Source organism: Emys orbicularis, chromosome 7, assembly GCF_028017835.1.
Source record: "Emys orbicularis isolate rEmyOrb1 chromosome 7, rEmyOrb1.hap1, whole genome shotgun sequence".
Classification (NCBI taxonomy): domain Eukaryota; kingdom Metazoa; phylum Chordata; order Testudines; family Emydidae; genus Emys; species Emys orbicularis.
Window position 1 is genome coordinate 42,272,614 of NC_088689.1, and position 24,717 is coordinate 42,297,330.

Consider the following 24,717-nt stretch of genomic DNA (forward strand, 5'->3'; position numbering starts at 1 on the left):
ATCTTAAAGAGGAGCTCTTTATACAGTTGAAGCCACAGTTTAATGACAGCTTGAATTGCCAAGCTAAACCAGGAATGATTTTCAAGTACTTACTTATTTTTGTCACCGGCAGAAGGCTGATTGGGCCTTTCTTCAGAAATACTCCATTCTAGGATGATTTCAAGGAGCACTAAGGTGTCCTAAAGGTCAAGACAGACTGAGGTCTCAGGTCATTAATGGAGCAGATATAAAGGGCCACAGACTCAGAAAGCAAAGGCTAATGTGCACTTGTAAAAACATTCCTTTACACCTGGGCCCACGTTTGCACACGTAAGTATGGAAACTAACTCAATGCGAGCAGGATTGGGGCTCACGTTTCATAGTGTTCTTAAACTTTAAAAGGTGGTTAGGATACGTTGTCTTTCATTCCCATGGATGCTTTTGACGCAGCCCATGATTTAAACACAATGAATAGTTTTCTTTGTTTTGTACAGGGAGCAGAAAATTAGTTTTTTTGTGGGTGGCCTGCGGTGGGGTGGGCTCGTTGACGTACAGGAAGCCTAGGGCTTTATGTATATTGAATCTACCTGAGACTGCTCCTCAACTTCATTTTTTGATACAAGTATTGTGCAATCACTTGTTACATTTGTTGTTGCCAAGGAGACATAGTGTGATGCCACTTTAAAAAAAGAAACAACAAAAGTTAAATGTGTTGACTCCTCTGCTTTGTGTCTTCCTGTCTTGGAGAGACATAACCCTTTAAGAGAGGAAAATCTGATCATAAAGTACTTTTTTTCAACCGCATAATAGCCTGTCAAAAAATGGGCAAGCAGAACCAGGACAGGCACTCGATAGGGCAGCAAGGGAAGGGATATAGTACTTATTGAGCAGGGAGATTTGTCCAATAAGAACGTAATAGCTGACCTGGTCAAGGAAAGCAAGGACTCTTCTACAGAGATTTACAGGGATTTATACCAGCATGATGTGGAAAGACCAATGAGAAATAGTGAGAGAATCCTTGGACTGGTGTTGCTGGATAATAGGCCAGAACTGCTGTGCATTATGGTGTGAACAGAATGTGTTCCAGGAAGTAAAATCTATCTGGTGTGCAGTAGTGTTGAGGAATCACAATACATGGAAGAGCTTTAACAAAAAAAGTGAAACTAAAAATAAATTTCTCCCTCATTCTTGTAAACATTGGTTTGCCCTATGGTGGGAAGGTGAGGTTGAAGAACCAGCACAATTCTTCTTCCTGGGTGTTTGGAGACTGGGGATGGTGGAGAGATTTGTGCTCATGTAGGAATGTTGTGATAAACTCCTTCAGGGGGACTTCACTGACAGACAAGATGATGTGAGGAAAGGCTCTTGGTTTTATGCAACTTGTTCCCCAGTGTGATAGATTCTTTATGGCTTCACACCTCCCACCAAATTATGGGGACTTCTACTTGGAGAAAGCCTCACAGGATAGATACCAATGGATATTAAAAGGGGAATATCTCAACTGTAGGAATATTCTTAAAGGGGAAGGAGACTTTTTTTGCAGTATGTCATTTGCTAAAGGGGAGAAGAACCCCTCAGTGATGGACTATTTTTAAAAAGTGGAGGGCATTCTGATCCTTGTGGAATTGCTGAACTGAAAGCCTAAAATGTTATGATAAGGGGTGCCTTAAGTACAGGCTGAGATTCCAGTGACTAATTTCTTAAGGGTCCCCCAATAAACTAAAGCTAACTGTACTCTTCCCTTCCACAGAAATAGAAATAACCATATAATGTAATTTCGATGATATTCCTTGCTCTTGACTATTTTATCCAGATGAAGAAATAATGTACTCTTATTTCTTATAGCTACCCTACCCCTCCTGCTTACCTCAGCTCAGAATTAGGCCCATGGTATATAGATCTTTGTTTTCAGTGCATTCTTGTATGTGGTGTTTGTTTGGAATCAGTGATGGTGACTTTAAATCATTCCAATTATATCATCCTTCATTTCAGGGGAAAACAGCCAAGGACGAGAAGGAAATGCGGACGTTGCAACTGAGGAGCCTACAGTATTTGGAACGATACATCTATCTGATCCTGTTCAATGCCTACCTGCATCTGGAGAAGAAGGACTCTTGGCAGAGGCCATTCAGTGTCTGGATGCGTGAGGTAAAAATTCTCCCAGCCCCCACAGTTAGCACTGTGGAAGAGAAATCAACTGCATTGAGTGTGTGTTAATGGGGCCTACATTCAATCCTGCATTTGTATTGGTGAGGAAATGATGACTGGCTCAGGCAGCTGATTTTTCTGATTACCAGTGTATTCATGACCAAAGTTTTCACCAAAGCAGTATTTCATAAACCTGTTCTTCTCTCATGTTTGCAATGGACCTCAGAAATGGCTCACCTTTGTATATCGGGTTTACATGCTAGCTCATCCACAAATCAAATTCAGTTTGGCTGAATGCTGAAAAACTATTGCCTAGAAGGGGACTGGCAATTTCTGAATATGGAAAAAGACCCACTTGACTTACTGTATAGACTAGGTGCAGACCAATAGAAGACTTCTCTCCAGTCCTTTCTCTTGGTCCACTTCAACCAAATAAAGAAGCCAAATGATATAATTTAAAACCTGTTTCAAATGTATTGCTAGTGACACAATTGCTTTATCAGATAGTATCAGCAATACACAATCCCTTGCATCTGAAGAAGTGAGGTTCTTACCCACGAAAGCTTATGCTCCCAATACTTCTGTTAGTCTTAAAGGTGCCACAGGACCCTCTGTTGCTTTTTACAGATTCAGACTAACACGGCTACCCCTCTGATACTTGACACAATCCCAGTATACAGCAGCACATATTGGTCCTTATCTGGATAGAAATTGTTAATGTAAATGGAAAAACCGTTTAGGCACATGGGAGGTAAGCTTCCTATCTGAGCTAGTGAAGTGTATACTTGAAAAACTTCCATGAGAATGTATGCCCCAGAGTGTGGGTGCTTAGCTGAATTTATCCAAACCTTTGGTCCCTTAGTGTTCATCCTTTCCCCACAATAGGCCCTGGTCAGCTGTGCCTTCCACTCCAGCTGCAGAAGTAGTCCTGCCATTGCAGGCGAGAAGGGGCAGGGATGATAGGGTGAGTGTAAGGACCTCCCCCAATTTCCTCCCTCTAAGAAACTTTATGAAAACCTCACAAACATGTATGTACTTTGGGTACATTCATTTCAAGGGATTGTGGTGATGGTTTGGGCTGGACCTTGGGTGGGGTTTTTTTATTTTTTGTTTTGGTTTTTTGGGGGGGGGAGGGGGGCATTGCGTTTTTATTTTTAACTGAACCCTGCTTTGAGGTTCCAATGACTAGTACTACAGATAATAAAGTAATCCTGCCATTTGTGATAAAATTACCCACAAGAGCAACTCTTTATTTGTTACTTGTGTTTTTCACATTCATCCAGGACCTCATTTCTACTTCCTCATTGTCAACAATTGCTCACAGCTACTAGCTCTTCACCTTGCCTCCACTCCGAGTTTTCACAGAAAGAAACACAGACCTCCTAGAAACTGTTCACTTGCAGTCACATGTTGCTGTAAATCCAGAATGGGTTGTTGCAACTGCAGTCCTGGATTTATTCTCATGGAAAACGGCTGTTTTCTTCTTTTGAGCCATGGTTCACGGGATGTCCAGATTAGTATCTGAATGAGCACTTGTGTTATGATGGCCAATGCTGTGTCACACCATTTGCATCTTCATGTCTCGACGCAGTGTCCTGATAGGGTGATACAATATGATCATGTCACGATTCCTCAAATAGCTTTTGGGCTCTGCAATTATCCTGTAGCATAGGCACACAGGGTGTGGGACTAGCCATGAATCTGAGGATGGATGGTAACTCAAACACATGAGCCGTGACCAAAGAAAAAAACTCAAACCCTTTCAAGAAAGTTTTAGTTCTTCTTCGAGTGCTTGCTCATATCGATTCCAATTAGGTGTGTGCGCGCCGCGTGCACGATCGTCGGAGAATTTTCTACCCTAGCAAGACCCGGTGGGTCGGCTGTGGAGCCCCCTGGAGTGGCGCCTTCATGGCGCTGGATATATACCCCAGCCGACCCAGCGCCCCCTCAGTTCCTTCTTACCGCCCCTGACGGTCGTTGGAACTGTGGAGCGCGGCATAGCTGTTCTCCACTCTCCCTAGCTTATCCTGTTTTCATTGTCGATAGTTGTAGTTATAGTTGTTGTATAGTGTTAGATAGTTATTCTTTTTAGTTTTTAATAGTTGTAAATAGTTAAGCGGGGGTTAAGGGGGTTGTTCTCCCCCCTTTTCCCCCCGGCGCATAGCCGGGCCCATGCCTAAGGCTCCTGGCTTTAAGCCGTGCGCGTTCTGCGCTAAGCCTATGCCTACGAGTGATCCGCATGACTCGTGTCTGAAGTGCCTCGGAGAGTCCCATCAGACAGATAAGTGTAAGATCTGTAAGGCCTTCAGACCAAGAACCAAAAAGGAGCGGGACTTTAGGCTTAGGCAGCTCCTTATGGAGGCGGCACTTAGCCCAGATCCTCCCTCGGCGCGCCCAGCCCCGGCACCGGGCGCCTCGGTGCACAGCGCCCCTGCGGCACCGACCGGTACTGCACCGCGGGCAGAATCGGACAAGGCCTCACGGCACCGGCTTCCTTCGGCACCGCGCCCGCCACAGGGGCCTCGGCGCCAGTCCCTGTCTCCGGGACACAAGAAGTCCCGTAAGGCGCAGGACACTGCTGTCCAGAAGACGCCGGCTCCCCCGGTGCCGGGGGTAGAGCCGCGTCCGCCTTTGGACCGCCAGAAGCAAGTGCCTGCTACACCGTTGACTCCGGCACAGCGGCCGTTGAGTCCGGTGCGGACTGAATCACCACCTCGGCCGACGGTGGAGCCTTGTCTCCCGTCCACCCCAGAGACCTTCGCGACGGCGAGAGACCTTATTGCTCTCACGGAGCCGGCACTGCCCCAACCTCCAGCACCGTCGGCTCCTCGCGCAGTACAATCCAGGGGCAAGCCTGCCCTGGTGCGCCCGCCGTCTCCGGACGTGGACTCACGGCACCGCTCCAGGTCTCGGAGCAGGTCCCGACGCCGCTCGCAGTCCCGGCGCCGACTATCACCTCGGCACCGGTCGTACTCGTGGCCAAGATCTTCTTCGCGGCACCGCTCTACGTCTCGGCACCGTCACGATCATCGGTACCGATCGGACTCCAGACGTAGTTCTCGGCACCGGTACGAGCGCCGCTCGAGTTCGAGGGGCCGCTCCCGGTACCAGTTCTACTCGAGGTCTTCGTCGTCTCGGTCAAGATCCGGATCTCGGCACCGGCATGGCCACCGGCACCGATCCCGGTACCGCTCACCGGCACCGCGCAGGGACCGATCACCTCAGGACCGGCACCGATCGGCACCGATCGGCACCGTACCATCCGGAGCCGGTTTCGACGCGTTCGGCACCGCCTTGGCCCTCGAGATCACCATCTCATTCCTCCGATGGGGCCTCGAGATCGGCATACCCTCCTCAGGGTCAGGCTGCTACGGCTGACTTGGGCCACTGGCAGGAGGTGGCCGAGGACCCTGCACAGGGACCTACGCACTGGTCGTTCTGGACCCCGTGGGCCTATCACCAGGCGCAGGGGGCTCCACCATCAGCCTCTCGCTCGGCGCGTTCTGAGCCCAGGGTCCCGGAGGCCACCATCTCCCGCCCTCCCCCAGGAGGCATGGAGGCTCCCGTGCCTATACCACCTGCGGCCCTGGACCCAGAGGCAGGCGATGCTCCGCTTCAGGGACCCCTGGAGCAGGACCCGCCATTAGACCCCTTGCCACCTAAGGCATCCTCCTCATCTTCACCAGATGAGGCGGTGGCGGGCACAACCGCCACAGGTCCGCCCCCGATAGATCTTCGTGCCCACCAGGACCTATTACGCAGGGTGGCGCGTAATATGGATCTCCAGGCGGAGGAGATAGTAGAGGTACAGGACCCGGTGGTGAGCATCCTCTCGGCTGATGCCCCATCCAGGGTGGCATTGCCTCTGATACGCACGATTCAGGCTAATGCCACTACAATTTGGCAAACTCCTGCCTCTATTCCACCCACAGCCAGAGGGGTGGAAAGGAAGTACTTTGTCCCTTCCAAGGACTATGAGTACCTATATACTCATCCCCAACCGTGTTCACTAGTGGTGTCATCGGTGAACGCACGGGAGCGTCACGGCCAGCAGGCTGCAGCGCCCAAATCGAAGGACGCTAAGCGCTTCGATTTGTTTGGGCGTAAGGTGTATTCCGCGGGAGGGCTACAACTCAGAGCGGCCAACCAGCAGGCGCTCTTGAGCCGATACAATTTTAATTCCTGGAACTCTATGGGGAAATTTAAAGAGTTACTTCCCCAAGACTCAAGGGAAGAATTCGGGGCCTTAGTGGAGGAGGGTAAGAAGGTGGCACGGACCTCCTTACAGGCCTCCTTGGACATAGCGGACTCGACCGTGAGGACGCTGGCCTCGAGTATCGCCATGCGGCGAGTCTCCTGGCTCCAGGTCTCTGGCTTGCCGCCGGAACTGCAGCAGACCCTGCAGGATTTACCCTTTGAGGGCCACGGGCTGTTCTCAGAAAAGACGGACTCTCGACTGCAGAGCCTCAAGGACTCGAGAACGATCATGCGCTCCCTGGGGATGCATGTCCCAGGGCCCCAGCGCAGACTCTTTAGGCCCCAGCCTCAAAGGTTCTACCCTCCCCCGCCTCGTCCGAGACAGGACTTCGCCAGAAGGCGGGGCCGAGGTGGTAGGCGAAGGTCGACCGGTCCTCAACCCGGTCAGAACCAAGGGCCGCCTAGGCCACCTTCAGGCCCTAGGCAGAACTTTTGAAGGTGCGGTCGAGGACGGCGCCCCAGCTACTACCCAGGATCCAGCTCCCTCCTTTCGGGATCGCCTCTCCCGTTTCCACCGTGCTTGGTCCCTTATAACCTCGGACCGTTGGGTCCTTCGCACGGTGGAGAGGGGATACGCTCTCCAGTTTTCTTCATCCCCTCCCTTCCATTCCCCCTCCCCGTCCCTCTTCAGGGACCCTTCTCACGAGCATCTCCTTACACAGGAGGTTTTTGGGCTTCTCTCTATGGGGGCCATAGAGGAGGTTCCGCCAGAGTTAAGGGGCAGGGGGTTTTATTCCCGCTACTTCCTGATCCCCAAGTCAAAAGGGGGTCTGCGACCCATCTTAGACTTACGCGGACTCAACAAATTCATAGTAAAGTTGAAGTTCCGCATGGTATCATTGGGGACCATTATCCCTTCCCTGGATCCTGGAGACTGGTTCGCCGCCCTCGACATGAAGGACGCATATTTTCATATAGCGATCTATCCGCCTCACAGGCGCTTCCTGCGATTTGTAGTAAACAAGGTGCACTACCAATTTGCAGTCCTTCATTTCGGCTTGTCCTCGGCTCCCAGAGTGTTCACAAAATGTATGGCGGTCGTCGCAGCACATCTTCGTCGACAAGGGATACAGGTGTTCCCGTATTTAGACGACTGGCTGGTACGCGGCCGCACCACAGACCAAGTTCAAGCTCACGTCCACATAATAATACAAACATTCCACGAGTTGGGCATTGTACTCAACAAAGAGAAGTCCACTCTAGAGCCAACCCAGAGGATAGAATTTATTGGAGCAATCCTAGACTCCAGACGTGCCCGAGCTATTCTACCAGACAATCGCTTTCATACCGTCACAAGCGTCATTCAAGGGCTCAGGGCCTTTCCGGTTACCACAATAAGGACGTGCCTCACCCTGTTGGGGCACATGGCCTCGTGCACTTACGTGACCCGGCATGCCAGACTGCGGCTGCGCCCACTTCAGGTCTGGATATCATCGGTGTACCGTCCTCATCGGGACAACCTAAACATGGTGGTCACGGTTCCGAGCTCGGTCTTGACCTCCCTCACCTGGTGGTTGGATCGCGAGGCAGTCTGCGCAGGAGTGCCGTTTCACGCCCCACAACCCGCCCTGCACCTGGTCACAGACGCTTCTTCTCTAGGATGGGACGCTCACCTCGGGGAGCACCATACCCAGGGCCTGTGGACCGCACCCCAACTAGCCCTGCACATCAATGTTCGAGAGCTGATGGCGGTGCGCCTGGCATGCCAGGCATTTCTCAATCTCCTACAGGGCCGTTGTGTGTTAGTTCTCACCGACAACACCACGGCCATGTTTTACATCAACAAGCAAGGAGGAGCCCGCTCGTTGCTTCTATGCCAAGAGGCCATTCGCCTGTGGGACTTCTGCATCGCCCACTCGATACATCTCACGGCATCGTTTCTTCCTGGAGTCCAGAATACGCTAGCGGACCGTCTCAGCAGGTCCTTCCAGACACACGAGTGGTCAGTTCGCCCGGACATCATCTATTCCGTCTTCCAGAGGTGGGGATTTCCCAAGGTTGACCTGTTCGCATCTCGAGCCAACAGGAAGTGCCATGCATTCTGCTCCCTACAAGGGCGAGCTCTGGGCTCTCTGTCGGACGCGTTCCTTCTAACCTGGAAAGACCACCTGTTCTACGCTTTCCCTCCATTTCCACTGGTCCACAAGGTACTGCTCAAGCTCCGCAGAGACCAGGCACAGGTAATTCTAGTTGCTCCAGCTTGGCCAAGGCAGCACTGGTACACCACACTGTTGGAGCTATCGGTTCAAACACCGATCACGCTTCCCTTGTGTCCAGATCTCATCTCTCAGGACCACGGCCGACTGTGTCACCCCGACCTGCAATCGCTCCACCTCACAGCGTGGATGCTCCATGGCTGAATCGGACAGAGCGGCAATGCTCGCAGCCCGTCCAGCAGATTCTGCTCGGAAGCAGAAAGCCATCTACACGGACCACTTACTTAGCCAAGTGGAAACGGTTCTCCTGTTGGTGTGAGCAACGAGCTACGTCCCCCTTGCAGGCGCCTATTCCTCTCATACTTGAATATGTCCTATCCCTAAAACAACAGGGCTTGGCGATATCTTCAATCAGGGTTCACCTCGCCGCTATTTCGGCGTTCCACCCAGGAGAACTCGCTTCCTCGGTCTTCTCTAACCCGATGGTCATTAGATTCCTCAAGGGCTTAGACCGACTGTACCCACAGCAATGCCAGCCCGTTCCGACGTGGGATCTCAACCTGGTTCTTTCCAAGCTCACAGGGCCTCTGTTCGAGCCATTGGCTACCTGTTCACTCCTGTACCTATCCTGGAAGACAGCCTTCCTTGTAGCCATCACCTCAGCACGGCGCGTTTCTGAACTCAGAGCGCTTACGTCCGAGCCCCCATACACTGTGTTCCATAAGGACAAGGTGCAGCTTCGCCCCCACCCTGCCTTTCTTCCCAAGGTAGTCTCATCTTTTCACGTGAACCAGGATATATTTCTCCCGGTCTTCCACCCGAAGCCACATGCTACTCGCCAAGACCAGCGTTCGCATTCTTTGGACGTACGCAGGGCCCTGGCTTTCTACATTGACCGTACAAAGCCGTTTAGGAAGACGACACAACTCTTCGTTGCAGTGGCCGACCGGATGAAAGGCTCACCGGTCTCCTCACAGTGCCTGTCCTCTTGGATCACGTCCTGTATTCGTGCTTGCTACGACCTGGCCGGGGTCCCGACGCCACGCCTCACCGCTCACTCCACGAGGGCCCAGGCCTCCTCGACTGCCTTCCCGGCTCAAGTCCCGATCCAGGACATTTGTAGAGCTGCAGTTTGGTCATCGGTCCACACATTCGCTGCTCACTATGCGCTGGTGCAACAATCCAGAGACGATGCTGCATTCGGGTCAGCGGTTTTGCACACAGCAATGTCTCACTCCGACCCCGCCACCTAGGTGGGGCTTGGGAGTCACCTAATTGGAATCGATATGAGCAAGCACTCGAAGAAGAAAAGACGGTTACTCACCGTTGTAACTGTTGTTCTTCGAGATGTGTTGCTCATATCCATTCCAAACCCGCCCCCCTTCCCCACTGTCGGAGTAGCCGGCAAGAAGGAACTGAGGGGGCGCTGGGTCGGCTGGGGTATATATCCAGCGCCATGAAGGTGCCACTCCAGGGGGCTCCACAGCCGACCCACCGGGTGTTGCTAGGGTAGAAAATTCTCCGACGATCGTGCACGCGGCGCGCACACACCTAATTGGAATGGATATGAGCAACACATCTCGAAGAACAACAGTTACAACGGTGAGTAACCGTCTTACATTTCAGCTGGTATATACAAGTCCCATTTCTTTTGGCCATCCAGAATCCTGCTGTGAGCCTGAATGTTTGGTATTGTTTAGTGTGCTGATAAGATGGCAAGTGGCCCTTTTATGGAAATTTCCTAATTTTAAATTGAATCTCCCAAGCACTGCTGCTGCCTCAATTTCACTCATTCAAACAGGAGGCTTAGGGGCCTCCTAACTATTTTGTCTTCAGTCATGTTTAAAACTACTGGCTACCTATTTAAATAGCAACATTTTGGGCTGGAAGGAGATCTTGCAGCCCATCTAGTTCCTCCACCTATCTGTCTGCTTTGCTGTCCTGTAATCATAGAATATCAGGGTTGGAAGGGACCTCAGGAGGTCATCTAGTCCAGCCCCCTGCTCAAGGCAGGACCAATCTCCAGACAGATCTTTACCCCAGTTCCCTAAATGGCCCCCTCAAGGATTGAATTCACAATCCTGCGTTTAGCAGGCCAATGCTCAAACCACTGAGCTATTCCCCCCCCCGTGCCGGTTTCACTTTCACTCCTGTTTTGAATGTTCCCAGTTACATCCTCTGTTCCTCCCTCTGATTGTACCTGTCCTACATACTAAGTATTCCCGAACTCCCACAAGTCCCTGCCTTTTTTTATCTACAGTTCATGCCCTCTTTTTTGGAGTCACCCTGTGATACAGTCCAACCTGTGATGCATCCCACACTTCAATTTAAACCTGAATTAGATTAACTGAACCCTATTCTGGGCAGCTGGCACTGTTTGCATTGTTAGAAAAACGGAAGGCAATTATGGTTTGGCAGTGCATGGATTCCCTGAAATTTCCCTTCTTTACTCCTCTCGCCTCCATGTTGTAGCCAGTTCACTGTCCTTCTAGACAAATAGGAGAGGATGGCATTCATTTTAGTACCCATCAGCATCATGCTTTGATCAGTCAGAGGTCACTGCTGAGTGATGCTAGTTACCCCCCTCCCTGCCTTCATCCTATCTGAGATGAAGTGCATCACAGCATTCGCAAGCTCAGATCTATGTGAGAAAGTTGCGCCAATTTATTGAAGGTGTGATTTTTTTTTTTTAACTGATTTAGTTAAACTGGTACAAAAGGCTATGTGCATGTTCTTAGTGTGGTGTAAACCAGGCTTATTTTGGTTTAGCTTAAAACCGTTAGGAATCAGTTTAACTAAACCAAAACAAGTGTGCCTACACAGGGTTTTGCACAAGTTTAATTATATCACTCTTTAAAAATATATCTTCTATCATTGCCACTGTTTAACATCCTAGCACTGGTACTGCGAGATTTCTTGATGTTCATCACCAGTGCAAATTCCTGGCATCACTGGGACAATCAGTACAAGTGTAGAAATGTGAAAAACAGAAGCCATCTTCTTTTCCAAATGGCCTGTGTGGATACCTGGAAAATTTGATCTCTTTGCTGCATTTAAGGTTGTTGACAAATTAGAAAGTGTTCAGAAAAGAACTACAAGAATTATTTATAGTTTAGAAAAACTGCCTTTCCAGTGAGACATGAAAGAAGCAGCTCAGTCTATTTAGCTTAACAAAGAGATGGTAAAGTGATTATTTGATCATGATCGATAAGTACTACATGTAGAGAAAATTTCTGATAGTAGAGGGTTCTTTAATTAACAGACAAAGGCATAACAAGTTCCACTGTCTTGAAGTTAAAGCAAGACAAATTCAGACTAGAAGTAAAACATGTATTTTTAACAGTGAGGGTAGTTAACCATTAGAACAGCTTACATAGGGATCTGGTTTGTTATGTTACTTAATTTTTTTAATAAAGTTTAGATATCCTTCTAAAAGATGTGCTCTAGATCAACCAGAAGTTATGGGCTTAATGTAGGAATCACTGGGTGAAATTCTATGGCCTGTGTTATGCAGGAGGTCAAATTAGATTATCTTCATGTCTCTTCTGGCCTTAAATCTATGGATGAAATCCTGGCCCCATTGAAATCAATGGGAGTTTTGCCATTGGCTTCAATCAGGTCAGCATTTCATCCTGTGAATTACTGCCACTATGACATTGCTCCTTCCTCCCTGCCCAGTGCACAATTACCTTGGAAGAAGAATAATTTTGTCTTTAAGGTAAAATAATGAGTATTTTTCTGTTTATTAACCCGTAGTTTTCCCATAGTACAAATCTGAAAGCAGTATCACCCGTTGTACTGAAACATACAACTCAGAGCTCATCTATATGTTTGCAAACTAGAGCCTCGATGGGGCTGGAGTATACGAAAAGTGCTCCATTCAAAAATTCTCTGGGTGGTGTCAAATGAAAGTAACTAACTAAGTGAAGGTGTCCAAGCTGAATGCATTAATGTTCACACCTAGACCAGCTCTTAAAAGGTGACCTGGGAAGGGAAAAAATTGGGCTTGTGCTCTCCTTACTGAAGTAATGTATGACGAAAGTCTGAAAGCTTTTGTGTGTAGGAGAGAGGGGATTGACGAAGATGGCAGGTTTCTGCTTTTTTAGCTCCCCCCCCCCCCCCATTTTGTTTAGGCATTAGAAATTCAGGTCTTGTCTGCCCTGGCAGACTATGATGACTGAAGAACTGGTGAAATAACATCACAAAAGTCAAGTGTGTGAAAAGTAAGCAATTGAGAGGTGAAGGGAATTTTAGTCAGTGTTTAAAATTTTCTTAGTTGGGAGCTTTAAGTTACATTCCTTTGTCTGTATTTAGACACCTAAATAAGTATATAGATTTTCAGTGGTGTTGGCCACGTAACAGCTCCACTGAGATCCATAGGAACTGCTGAATGCTCAGCACCTTTTGGAAAATCTGGCCTCTGATTTAGGTACTTAAATAACTTTAGGCCCCTACTTTCTTTTAAAATTTGACCTTTTAAATTTTTTGTAACACCTATTTAGAATCAATGATTAACGAACATTTTAGATAAAGGATGTCTTTTTATCAAAAACTGCACCCTTTCCATTAGGTGTTTGAGCTTATAGTCAGGGCCGGCTCTAGGCACCAGCAAAACAAAGCTGGTGCTTGGGGCGCCACATTTTTAGGGGCGGCATTCTGGCGCCGGCCATGCCGCCCCTAAAAATGTGCCCCGGCCACCCTAGCTCACCTCTGCTGCTGCTGCCGCTCGGGCGCCATGGCGCGCGAAACAGCTGATTCACGCGCCGCTACTCGCCCTCCCTCCCAGGCTCTCAAGCCTGGGAGGGAGGGGGAGCAGCGGCGCGCGAATCAGCTGTTTCGCGCGCTGCGGCCGCTCGGGGTCTCCCCTTCCCTCCCAGGCTCTCAAACCTGGGAGGGAGGGGGAGATCCCGAGCAGCCGTTTCGCGCGCCGCTGCTCCCCCTCCCTCCCTCCCTCCCAGGCTTGAGAGCCTGGGAGGGAGGGGGAGAAGCGGCGCCCTCGCCGCGGCCACTCGGAGTCTCCCCCTCCCTCCCAGGCTCTCAAATCTGGGAGGGAGGGGGAGATCCCGAGCGGCCGTTTCGCGCGCCGCTGCTCCCCCTCCCTCCCTCCCAGGCTTGAGAGCCTGGGAGGGAGGGGGAGAAGCGGCGCCCGCGCCGCGGCCACTCGGAGTCTCCCTCTCCCTCCCAGGCTCTCAAACCTGGGAGGGAGGGGCCACTCCGAGTGGCCGCGGCACGGGCGCCGCTTCTTCCCCTCCCTCCCTCCCTCCCTCCTAGGCTTGAGAGCCTGGGGGGAGGAGGCAGGGCTGGGGATTTGGGGAAGGGGCGGAGTTGAGGCGGGGCCGGGGGTGGGGTAATTAAAAAACGGGGGGGGGGGGGGGCGGCCAAAATTGTTTTTGCTTTGGGCGGCAAAAATCCTAGAGCCGGCCCTGCTTATAGTAACCATACTGTGAGGGCTAGACTACTTAAGACAGTGCAGCTGGGCCACTGTAGTGCTTCAGTGCAGACACTAACTACGCTGACGGGAGGGCTTCTCTTGTCAGCCTAGGTACTCTGCCTCGCTGAGAACCAGTCTACTAGTGCTGTCTACCCTGGGGTTGGGTAGATTAACAGCATGGCTCAGGGGTGTGGATTTTTCACACTGACCTAATTTCCTAGTATAGACCAGGCCTGAGACCCTAGAGGGCTCTCCAACGAGGGAGAGGTAGACTTGCAATCACTGACATTTCTGAGGTAAAAATCAAACAGAAAACAATTATTTAACCACCCCCCCAACAAACAGAAAGTTAGGCTCTCCCTTACTACATCATAAAGATGTTAAACATGGATACAAGCGCAATTTTTTTTAAAAAGAGCACACTTTTGCGGATCACCTTGACTCCTAGTCAGAAGTGATTATTCCTGGTGAACCTTTTGAAGTTATGAAAACTGTCTTTGGAAGTAGGGAATGGACAATATAAATAATAAATTCACCCCCACTCCACAAACTAGACCAAACCATGCTCTGTCTTTAGTGCTGGGACATTGGTTTCTGCATCTGAAATATCAGGGTCCCTCTTGGGGAATGGTTATATTCCAGTGGTAATTGCCATGATTGAGACAGCTGCTGTCAGATGGGAATAGCTGAAGGGTATGCATATATTGTGAAGCCTGTGAATTCTGGACTCAGATTGCCCCCATCCTTCTCCCTTTTTCTTTCCTCCTTCTGTCTCTTAGCTGCCATGGTTTCTCTGCACGGGGGAGATTTTTGCAGGAATTTACTAGTGTACCCTTTTGTTCTTTCCTGCTGTCTCCACACACTGAACTTCAGAACGTCTGGCTTCTGGGTTGCCGTTGATGTGTTAATCTCAGTCCGTGGTTTGGTCAGATGGACGTGCACAGAAGAGAATGGAATTTTTGTGCATTCTTGATAGATTACGGCTGATTTGTCAGCTTTTGCAGCTTTGATGTTTTGCTTGCTCGTTTTTCTTTACTGAAGTGAGTTTAGCAACAGTAAGAAGAGAATTTGTTCATATATGTACTGGAAAAAGTAGCCAGAGGGAGCTCCTCTCCCTGGAGTAATAACTGGACCACTTTTGCCATCCTTACCAAGGGACAGGAGAGTGAAAATATCCCAAGTTAATCTTATGATGTTGATTTGATAATGTCACCATTAAATCAGCTGCTTTGCCTGTAAGGGTGCCATGGGAGGGAAACTTGCTGCAGGGATATTTCTGCTACCGCTAGTCGAGTGCTTTTTGGACTAAGCTAAAGGAGACTTAGCATATTTTGATGGTGGGAGGAGCTACTCACTAACTGGCTTTTGATTTCTAGCAAGGACTTCCATGAGAAAGTTTGGGATGGATGCAGGCTAGGATGTGGGGATAATTAAAGTGTTTGTCCCACCTTTTTAGAGCTAAGAAATAATTGTATACATTTGCGTTGTGTGGCCATAATTGCAGAGATATCTTTGTTGTGCGGGACCATGTTATCTGACTCTTGGATCTGGCAAATCTGGAGTTTTCTGTGGTAGCACCACAGCATCCTGCATTAGTGGGCCGCTTGGGAGCATCTTGAGCTATTTCTTTCAAGAGTTTGAGCAGATATCCAATAACCAGGCACAACTCTACAACAATCTAATATAGTGGGTACCCCTAAAGGTCAAAACTCGCTAACCCCAATTTCTCATTTTGTGTATCTGGGGGGTCATGGCCACAGCTAGCATGGAGGGAGGTCCAAGTCCCAGCCTCCCAGGATAGTGTGGAAATATGGTGTGTATTGTATCTTAATTTTAAAAACCTGAGTATTGGATAGGAAGGAAACTAAGGACCCATCTATCATACAAGTACAACTAGGTGTTTGCAAATATTCTGAGAACACCTTTATCTGTTAGGTGTGTTTGTAACCATTTGTGGCCCACAACAGCATTTTTCACAACACAACCATGTGTCATCTGAGTTTGTGTATCCACACCTACAACACTGGTTAATGAAGTTTGCACCTGTGCCTGCTGGGAAAATCTGAGCAGCTATCCTATATTGCCTCAGAACATGCACAGAGTGGTGTCAGCAGCACATGCAGCAAGCAGTGTGCTCTGGGATGTCCTGCCTAACTGCTTACATAGGCATAGGTATAGGGTCTCATTCACATGGCAAAACAGGTTACAGGAACACACATGTGCTGGCTTAGGCCCCTTGCAAGGGTGAAACATGGTAAGTTGCCATGGTTACAAACTGAGTAGAGACTAACCACTAACTGGTTACAAACATAGTTAAAAATTGAATTGCAGACAACGCTTTAATCATTACTTTGGGGTGATGGGGTTTGGCAACACCCCTGTTTACCTCTTCAGATCATGGCTTCGTGTATACATATGTGCATGTGTGTGTATATATAAAAATGTTTGTAACATGAATTTCCATTTCTTCTGCATGCATTTTCTGCTGCTTCTCTTTCCTGGCTTATACATGTGGCGAGTATCCTTAGAGGTTAATAGCTTTCTTGTCCTGGAAGTAGTTTTTCGATTAAGATGATTTTATCTTTTGTCTTCCAGGAGTTTTGTTAATGGGGCCTTTCTAGGGTAACTTTCTTTCAGCACACAGCATAGGTGTACCCCCCTTCCCTCCCACCCATAAAATAACGCACATTAAAAATCCCGAAACCCTCCCTCCCCCAAATGTTACTGTTGAAAACGAAGCCCCGGTAGTTTGAAATGGCTTGGCTATTTGTACCTCTCTAAACAAACAGAACAGGAAACAATACAACTCTTCAAACAAGTCTGGGCTGGGTCAAGTCTCTAGGGGATGAGGTCATGTTGAGGAAATGAGGGAGATAGAGTGCAATCCATTAAACTGAAAGGATGCTTGTTGGGGCAGTGAGGCAGAGACAGGCTGCTTCTTTCTTTTTTTTCCCCCCTTCCCCTTCTCTCTTTTTTATGAGGTATCAAACTGCCCCTTGAAAGCATTCTCCTCCTCCCCATTATTCCCAGGCACAAAGGGCTTTTTGAGGCTTCTCCTTTATCAGGACTTTGGCATCTCTCATATCCAAGCAATCAACTCTTTCTGTGCAGCAGTTCTACTCATTTGACGCAGGGAAGGTTTTGTAGATGCATGCAAAGGTTGGTTGAGTTGGTGCACTCTCCACATCTCTCAATACAGAGATTAAACTTGTGTGTGTGTGGAGTGTAAGGGGGTGGAGGGGTTAGCTGAACTGCACATTTGTACAAGCTCTGCAGAGGTAGGCAGTCCAGGAAGTCCCAGTGCACTTAAACATAAAACTCAAACAACATTATTTCATTTGCCTAGAATTAAGATAACTCATGTGCAACTCTCAGTAACACAGTCAATGAAAATCAAGAAAATCACTGGTCAAGGCAACCTTCATTCATGTGCTTTAACCCTCCACAATCAATATAAGTTGGAAGTGTAAGAAGGGAGCTCACTGTGGAAGTGAGGGGTCTGGGTGGGCGTTTGGGTGTTAAAGGCTCTTAGATGTCCCCCATCACTGTAGAATGGGCATGGATCAGCGTTCATGTCATGCTCCCAGTCAGTACCTGGCCCGGGCCAGGGAAGCTGATGATCCAATCAGCGGACCAAATTTGGGGATGAATCCTGGTCACGTGCCACCTGACGCATGTTGCGCATATGCTAAGAAGCCTGTAGAATCAGAGCACCTGTAATACCAACATTGATGCATCCTCCGCACATGTAACAAATGCTCTGTTAACATCTTAAACTATCACATGATGCTCAAATCCTACATCTTAAACCCAAGTTAGAATTCTTTTCAAACATGTAAATGACGGCTCCTAGCCACAGGAGCTGAAAGGGAGCAAACTCCATTCTGCTTCCTTGGCCAGTTTAATCTTTTGGCATCCAGGTGGTCAGACTTCCCATGGTGATGTAGCATGATAGGATGTCATGAATTCTGCCAGCAAGAGTTAACTGGGACAAACTAAAAGGGTGATCGGGAGAAATATGCTAAATATGAAGCAGCATATTTGTCAATTTTCTCCCTCCTCCACTGTTTTCTGTAGCAGACTGTTGTTCTTGCTTCATGCAGTTGTACCCATTGCAGTGTGAATGTACCCCATTGCACTTCCCACCTGGGGAGTTAAATTTAAAGCTAAAAAGTTAAATATTCTGGCAAATTTCAGCCCTCTCCCATGTCTCAACCCTTCAAAGGCTTGATCTTAAAACTAACTGAATGCATACTGTACATGAACACAAATCAATTCTGAATGCTTCTCTGTAGTGAGGCCTAGTCTGAAATACCCTCCCCCTATACAAAGCCATAGGTTTGTTTCCTCTAAATGCACTTCTTTATAAAAGTCACTGTTCTATTTTTTTAAGGCCTTACTAGGTACCAAAGACCCTTTTCATAAGCAGAATTCATTGTATAGGGAAGAATAAGCTTGATTTGAACAGCATAAACTGAGTCTGAAACTGCAAACCACAGGTCTAATTTCTCCAGGGAGAAAATACAAACTCTATTTCTTAAATGTCATTCATACATTTTATTTTTGTATATATGTGTGTGTGTATATACACTGAACTGTCTATAATGAGCCACACCAAAACCCTGGATCCAAACAGCCTGAACTTTGGAAAAGTTCTGATCTGGAAAGAAACATCATAAATAAATGATTTATTAATTTATTTGGATTTATACAAATCAGACATTAGAAAAACATACATACTCTGGTCTCTTTGCTTCATATTAACAATACAAATACTACACCAGCAAAACTAAACCTAGCAACTTTCCCCCAAACCAGAAAATAAAATAAAAACTAAAACTACCCAAGTCCCAGCCCTGAACACATCTTTCCCTCCTTGGAACCTGGGAAAAGAGATTAGCTTTGCAATATTCCCTGAAGGCCAACAGATTCAGGCTATATTGGTGTAATGTGGTTCCCTGCGCCTTAAGGGGACAGTGGCCTGGAGCTGGCCAGCCCCATACAGTTAGCCCTGCTTGCCACATCTGGGATGGAGTGTGGGGTTTAATTAGTAGAACCAGCTGAGTGTGAAGGAGCTGATTCTCCTATGACAAGCAGCAGGAAACTGCAGAGAGAGAGAGAGAGAGGTGCCCTGGGAGAGAAACAAGAGTGAAGCTGGAGTGAGAGACTTCAGCAGAAGTTTGTGAAGGCAGGGATTGGCTACGGGGCAGGAGGAGGCTCTAGCAGGGGACTCTGAGGATATGTCTACACTGCAGTTAAACACCGATGGCTGGCCCATGCCGGCTGACTCAGGCTCGCAGGGCTCAGGCTAAGGGACTATTTAATTGTGATGTAGATGTTCAGCCTTGGACTGGAGCCAGAGGTGAAAATAAGCCAGTCCGGCGTACCGGCAAGAGCCGGTCCGCTGTGCCGGACCTGACCTGCTTCCCCAGGCTGGCGATTTTAAAGGGCCCGGGGGTCCCTGCAGCGGCCGGAGCCCCAGGCCTTTTAAATTGCCACCCAATCCTGGCTGCCGGAGCCCCGGGGTAGCGGCAGCAGGGCTCCATCTGCAATTTAAAGGGCCCGGAGCTCTGCTGCAGTAGCGGTGGCCAGAGTCCCAGGCCCTTTAAATTGCCCCTGAGCCCCAGGGCTCCCAGCCACCTCTGCAGCTGGTAGCTCCGGGGGTGATTTAAAGGCCCCAAGGCTCCTAGCTGCAGCCAGAGCCCTTGGCCTTTAAATCTTGATTTTAAAGGCCCCGCCTCTTCTGGTTGAGGCCCCGCCTCTTCCAGTTGAGGCCACACCCCTGCTCAGGACTCCGGCGTACTGGTAAATCCTTTAATTTACTTTCACCCCTGACTGGAGCCCAGACTAAGGGATCCTGTGAGGGGGAAGTGTCCAAGAGCCCAGGCTCCAGCCTGAGACCAAAACATCTACATCTCTATTAAACAGCCCCTTAGCCCAAGCTCTGCAAGCTTGAGTCTGCTGGCACGGGCTAACCATGGGTTTTTAATTGCAGTGTGGACATACCCTGAGAGTACGTCTGCACTGCTATTTTTAGCCCCAGGATGTGATCCCTGTGAGCCCCGAGTCAGTTGACATGGGCTCTGAGACTCACTGCTGAGTTTGTTTGTTTTTTTGTTTTTCCCCAGTGTATATGTACTCTCAGTCATTCGGGACAATCCAGGCAGGGTATGACCTGGGAGACCCCAACAGGAAAGGGTGGAAGTGTGGACTTGGGGAAGCTTTGAGAACTTTATTTTGGGTCTGATTTTGTTATTTTAATAAATCCAGTCCCAAAGAGGGGTGTGGATGAACCAAAGAAGAGTTGTTTTGATAGTTTCATTTTAGGGGCCCTGAGCTGAAGAGGGAAACTGAGGCAAGGTGCCTACAGAGTGACTCTAGCCATGAGAGGGTGCTTGGGAGGTGTCCAGCCCGTTTACAATTAGACTGGGATGTACTGAATTCTGAGAGTTCACAGAGAAAGCCCTGTCAGCTGCTCCAACTTTATTAAACTAAAAGTGTTCCAGACTGAGCACCTCTAATTGTAACTATGGTGATATCAGCTGGAAGAGAGACCTTATTGTTAGTGTACATGTGTGCGTAGGGCTCTATACATTTATAAAATCTTGTCCATTCATCTGTGGTGCATCACAATTGCACTTAGGCATCAAATACCAAAATAAAATTGAAGATGCAGTGTCTGCAACTGACACATACTCTTCAGCTGCTGTAACTTAGAGTGACATTCGATTTTGGGCTTTGAATTACTCTTAAATTTTGTGCAAAATATTGTTTTAGACGTTAACATTGAAGGGAAACTGGGAAGACACTAAATTTGCACCTAAAGAGCCTCAGTACAGTGAAAAAGGATCTTCCAAGATTAAGCAAACAACGAGGAGGCAAGTGGCGTGTACGTGTGTGGTGTTTAGTTATTGAGTCATTCTGAGCAATGTAAGAAGGTAAAATAGAGTGGACAAAGGGAGGAGAGGGGGCTGGGACACTCCTTTTTTTTTTTTTTTTTTTTTTATCTGTGCATTGAGATTAGCCTCTCTCTCATTTGTATAGGCAGTAAGTGGGGAGCCTCTGGCTTGTGTGCTGTGGGAAAACCTCCTCCCCTCTCTGTCTCAATTAGCCCTGCTAATTCATATTGGCATGTTTGATCTTTTCGGAGAGAGATGAAAGGGGCATCTGCCAACTCTGGTTACAATCAGAGCCTGCCCAATCTCGATTGAAGGGACTGTGCTGGAAAAGGACATTCATCACTTTGAGGGGAGGGAGGGGGAGGAGAAAAACGCCACCAGTGCCCTGCCCAAATCAGGGGTGTAGAATGCAAGGGGAGGAAGGAATGTTATCTGCGCTGCCTTATCCAACATTCTCTTTGAAAACAAAATCAGAATTGAAACGTGCTCCGCTATGTTCAACCTGAAATGGCTGAGGGAAATGGCACCTCATTTATTTCCTTGTTTTCATTGTCAAATGGTGGGAGTGGGGAGGGAGAGGCAGCCTAAGTGCTTCTAGTGCCCTGAGCAAAACTGAATTACAGAGCTAGTCTTGCCCACCCTCTTTCCTCCCCCCTATTTGTGTGATTAGACATGAGAGTATGAAGCAACAGATCTTTGCTACCCAAATGAAGCATTGGGATTCCACTTCAAAGGTGCCAGCAGAAGCCTCTTTGTGCTCTTAGAGCCTGTTTACGCACACAAGTTGTACTTGTATAATTAAAGCAGTACAACCCCCTAGTGTGGCTCTACCAGTAAAGCTGCTTTATAGCTATTCTTGTACAGGCAGGGGAACAAGCTATACTGGTATGTTACCTTTATAGAGATAAAACTGCGTCCACACAAAGGATTGTACTAGTATAACTCTAGTGGTATAAAATCACACCTCTAACCAAAATTGTGCTGTTGGTACAATTTTATAAAACTTCTACCCCGATATAACGCGGTCCTCTGGAGCCAAAAAATCTCACCGCGTTATATGTGAAACCGCATTATATCCAGAGGTTAAAGTAAGCTGGTATGGTCAGGCTTCCCTGGCGGTGATTTAAAGGGCCCAGTGCTCCAGCCACTGCGGGGAGCCCCGGGCCTTTTAAATCACCACCGGAGCTCCGGCAGCAGGGCTCCGGCGGCGATTTAAAGGGCCCGGGGCTCCCCGCTGCTTTACCGCATTATATTCAAATTCGTGTTATATCGGGTCGCATTATATTGGGGTAGAGGTGTACCAGCGTAGCTATGTTGGTCAGAAATGATGCTGATGTGTCTATCTCCCCAAAGCACTCCTGCCATCAAGAGTGTCTAAGCTTTTTCTGCCTTATATGTTCCTACATGGAAACTGGAGTCTGCACGTCATTTAATTCTCTGCCCTTGCATTTGCATAGAGGATTTCATTATTCCTAAACACCCTTAGTGGATGGGAGGGCCTTGTCTAGTCTGGAGTAGCTTGTCTAGCTTGTTCTGTTGGCAAACTGCACTCACATCTGTGATTTTTTTTTTTTATACTAATATTTAAATTTCCCTTGCCTTTGCTTCCTTTCCACTCTTAAGCAGCTCTAAAGTGAGAGGTTCAGTCTGTGCCCTGGGGATTCGTTTAGAATGTTTTTTGTTTTCCTGGCTCATAACGCCACCTGCACTAGGTCATTTCAGGCATCATAAAATGAGGGGGTTCAGCGCTCAGAGCTAGAGAGAAGAACAAGGTGCACTAGCATCATGAGCCCCCGCACCACTTACAGCCACTAAAAATTCCACAGCACTTTTAAAGAGTAGTGTGTTAACCCTGGTGTCCTGGCCAGATTCCAGCTTGGGTCATTATACTTTTTGAGGCCTGATTCTCCTTTTACTTACACTAGTAAATGAAGTTACACTGTGAGAGGAGAAGCAGGCCCTTCCTGTCTAAAGTCCTTCTTTCGTTTCTGTTGGATACAGTATCCCCCTCACCCCTCCTAAAATGTTAGCATCACTTAAATAGTGTCATGATTCCACACTAGAAGTGACAGTGGCAGGTGAATGATCCCTGTATATTACCTCTGTAAAGTGCTTGAGATGTTTCAGAATGAAAAATGCTATATAAATATAAGCAAGGCCCTAGGTCCCATGCAGCAGGAAGGCAAGGATTCAGGAGTGTCTTCCCAAGCCTCCCCATCCCCCGGGCAGTGTAGTGAAGTACAGAACAGGCTATACAGTATACCTTATTTTAGCATTTGATATTACATTAATGTTGCACTACCCTTACATATTCAGTGTACTGCTGATTTTATTTTTATATTGATAGTGCAAGATTGCATTGTGGAAGTTGTGGGGATGAGGAGGAAGCTGAGAGTTTTGGTAGCTGTGTAGGGGACAGATGGGGTGGGAGCTAGTAATATGGAGAGAGATGCACTTCCTCTTTCTCTTTTGCCTTCTAGACAGGTAGGGTGACCAGACAGCAAGTGTGAAAAATCGGGACGGGGGTAGGGGCTAATAGGAGCCTATATAAGAAAAAGACCCAAAAATTGGGACTGTCCCTATAAAATCGGGACATCTGGTCACCCTATTATAGACAAGGGTGAAAGTCACTTTGAATTTGGGGAGGGAGAACTAAATTCCTCATTTCCTACTCCAGCAAGCATCCACTGTATCCTGGCCTACTCTCTGCTTCTACTCCCAACAGTGGAATAGTACAAACTAATGTGTGAAATAGTTAACAATGATGACATATAATGTACCTTTATTAGGGTTCAAAGTGAGATGGATGGGAGGAGTTCACACTTCTCAGAGTTCTAGTTTCAAGCAGTGAGCAGTTTCAGGCAGGTCTGACTGCATTGGTATATTCATTTTACATTTTGCAGGCTTTCTTTGCGAGCATAGCAAGTAGAGACTTAATTTTTTAAAAACAAATGAAAAATGAGATTCTGGAGCTAATTCAAAGAAAAAACTGCCCTGGGTCCAGGGTTCGCTGTACCTCAGTTCCCTTTCTGGTCTCTCTAAATCACCCCCTCAGGGGATAGGCCTCTTGCTCTGACCAGTTTTGCATGGAATTTTGCAGTTCTCCTTCTCTTAGGCCAGGCTCTGGTCATGATATCTTGTGCACACCAACCGCTTATCACACCGCAAATCTGATTAGGTTCCAGGCACCTGCGTTTCTTCCCTTTGGGAATCTGTGACCAGTGCTATTGAACAACAGCCTTCTTAAAGTATTTTTATTTAGTAGTTGGAACAAAGCATTAGAGAAACAAGAAAAGATTTTAAAACAACTAAACTGCTGATACACACATTTAGTCTCATTACAGGAATAGAAACAGACCCAACTCACATTCTCTTAAACCACCAGGATCTTTCTGTGCCTGTCTGTCTCGATCTCTCTCTCGCTCTGACTGGTTCCTTCTGACAGGTTCAACAAAGTGCCACCCTCCCCGTGTGGGGCCTGGGTCAAATTACCATATTGCTGAATCATTTTTTTGTTTATGGGCCCAGGTGTGAAATATCCTGGTGCCTGACAGTCGGTTTTTCCAGTCAATTGAGCATGCAATAGGGCCTCTCTGGGAGAATGCCCTCTTGATGGCTGCTGCAGTGTTTGGACAGTTAGATCCATTCAGTCTAAATGGGTTGTAATCCCTAGCCTGATGCCTGCCTGTCTCCTGTGGGTGAGTGTGTTGGAACTGTCTGCTCTCCTTTGATAGTCTAACACACCATCTTAGAAGTCAAGCACATAGAGCACATTATGATTACAGACTGAAATGCGCAATTGATAGAGACACTCTGGCCATATATCATCACAGAAGGACAATTATGT

General features: G+C 47.9%; 1 protein-coding gene across 1 annotated transcript in view; it reads left to right on the plus strand.

Annotated features, from left to right (window-relative positions):
* Nucleotides 1-24,717, plus strand: part of PALD1 (phosphatase domain containing paladin 1) — a 122,610-nt gene that overhangs the window by 94,270 nt on the left and 3,623 nt on the right. Inside the window, exon 18 of the mRNA XM_065408334.1 lies at nucleotides 1,972-2,127. Coding sequence (XP_065264406.1) covers nucleotides 1,972-2,127 — 156 coding nt within the window. The remainder of the gene's footprint in view (nucleotides 1-1,971; nucleotides 2,128-24,717) is intronic.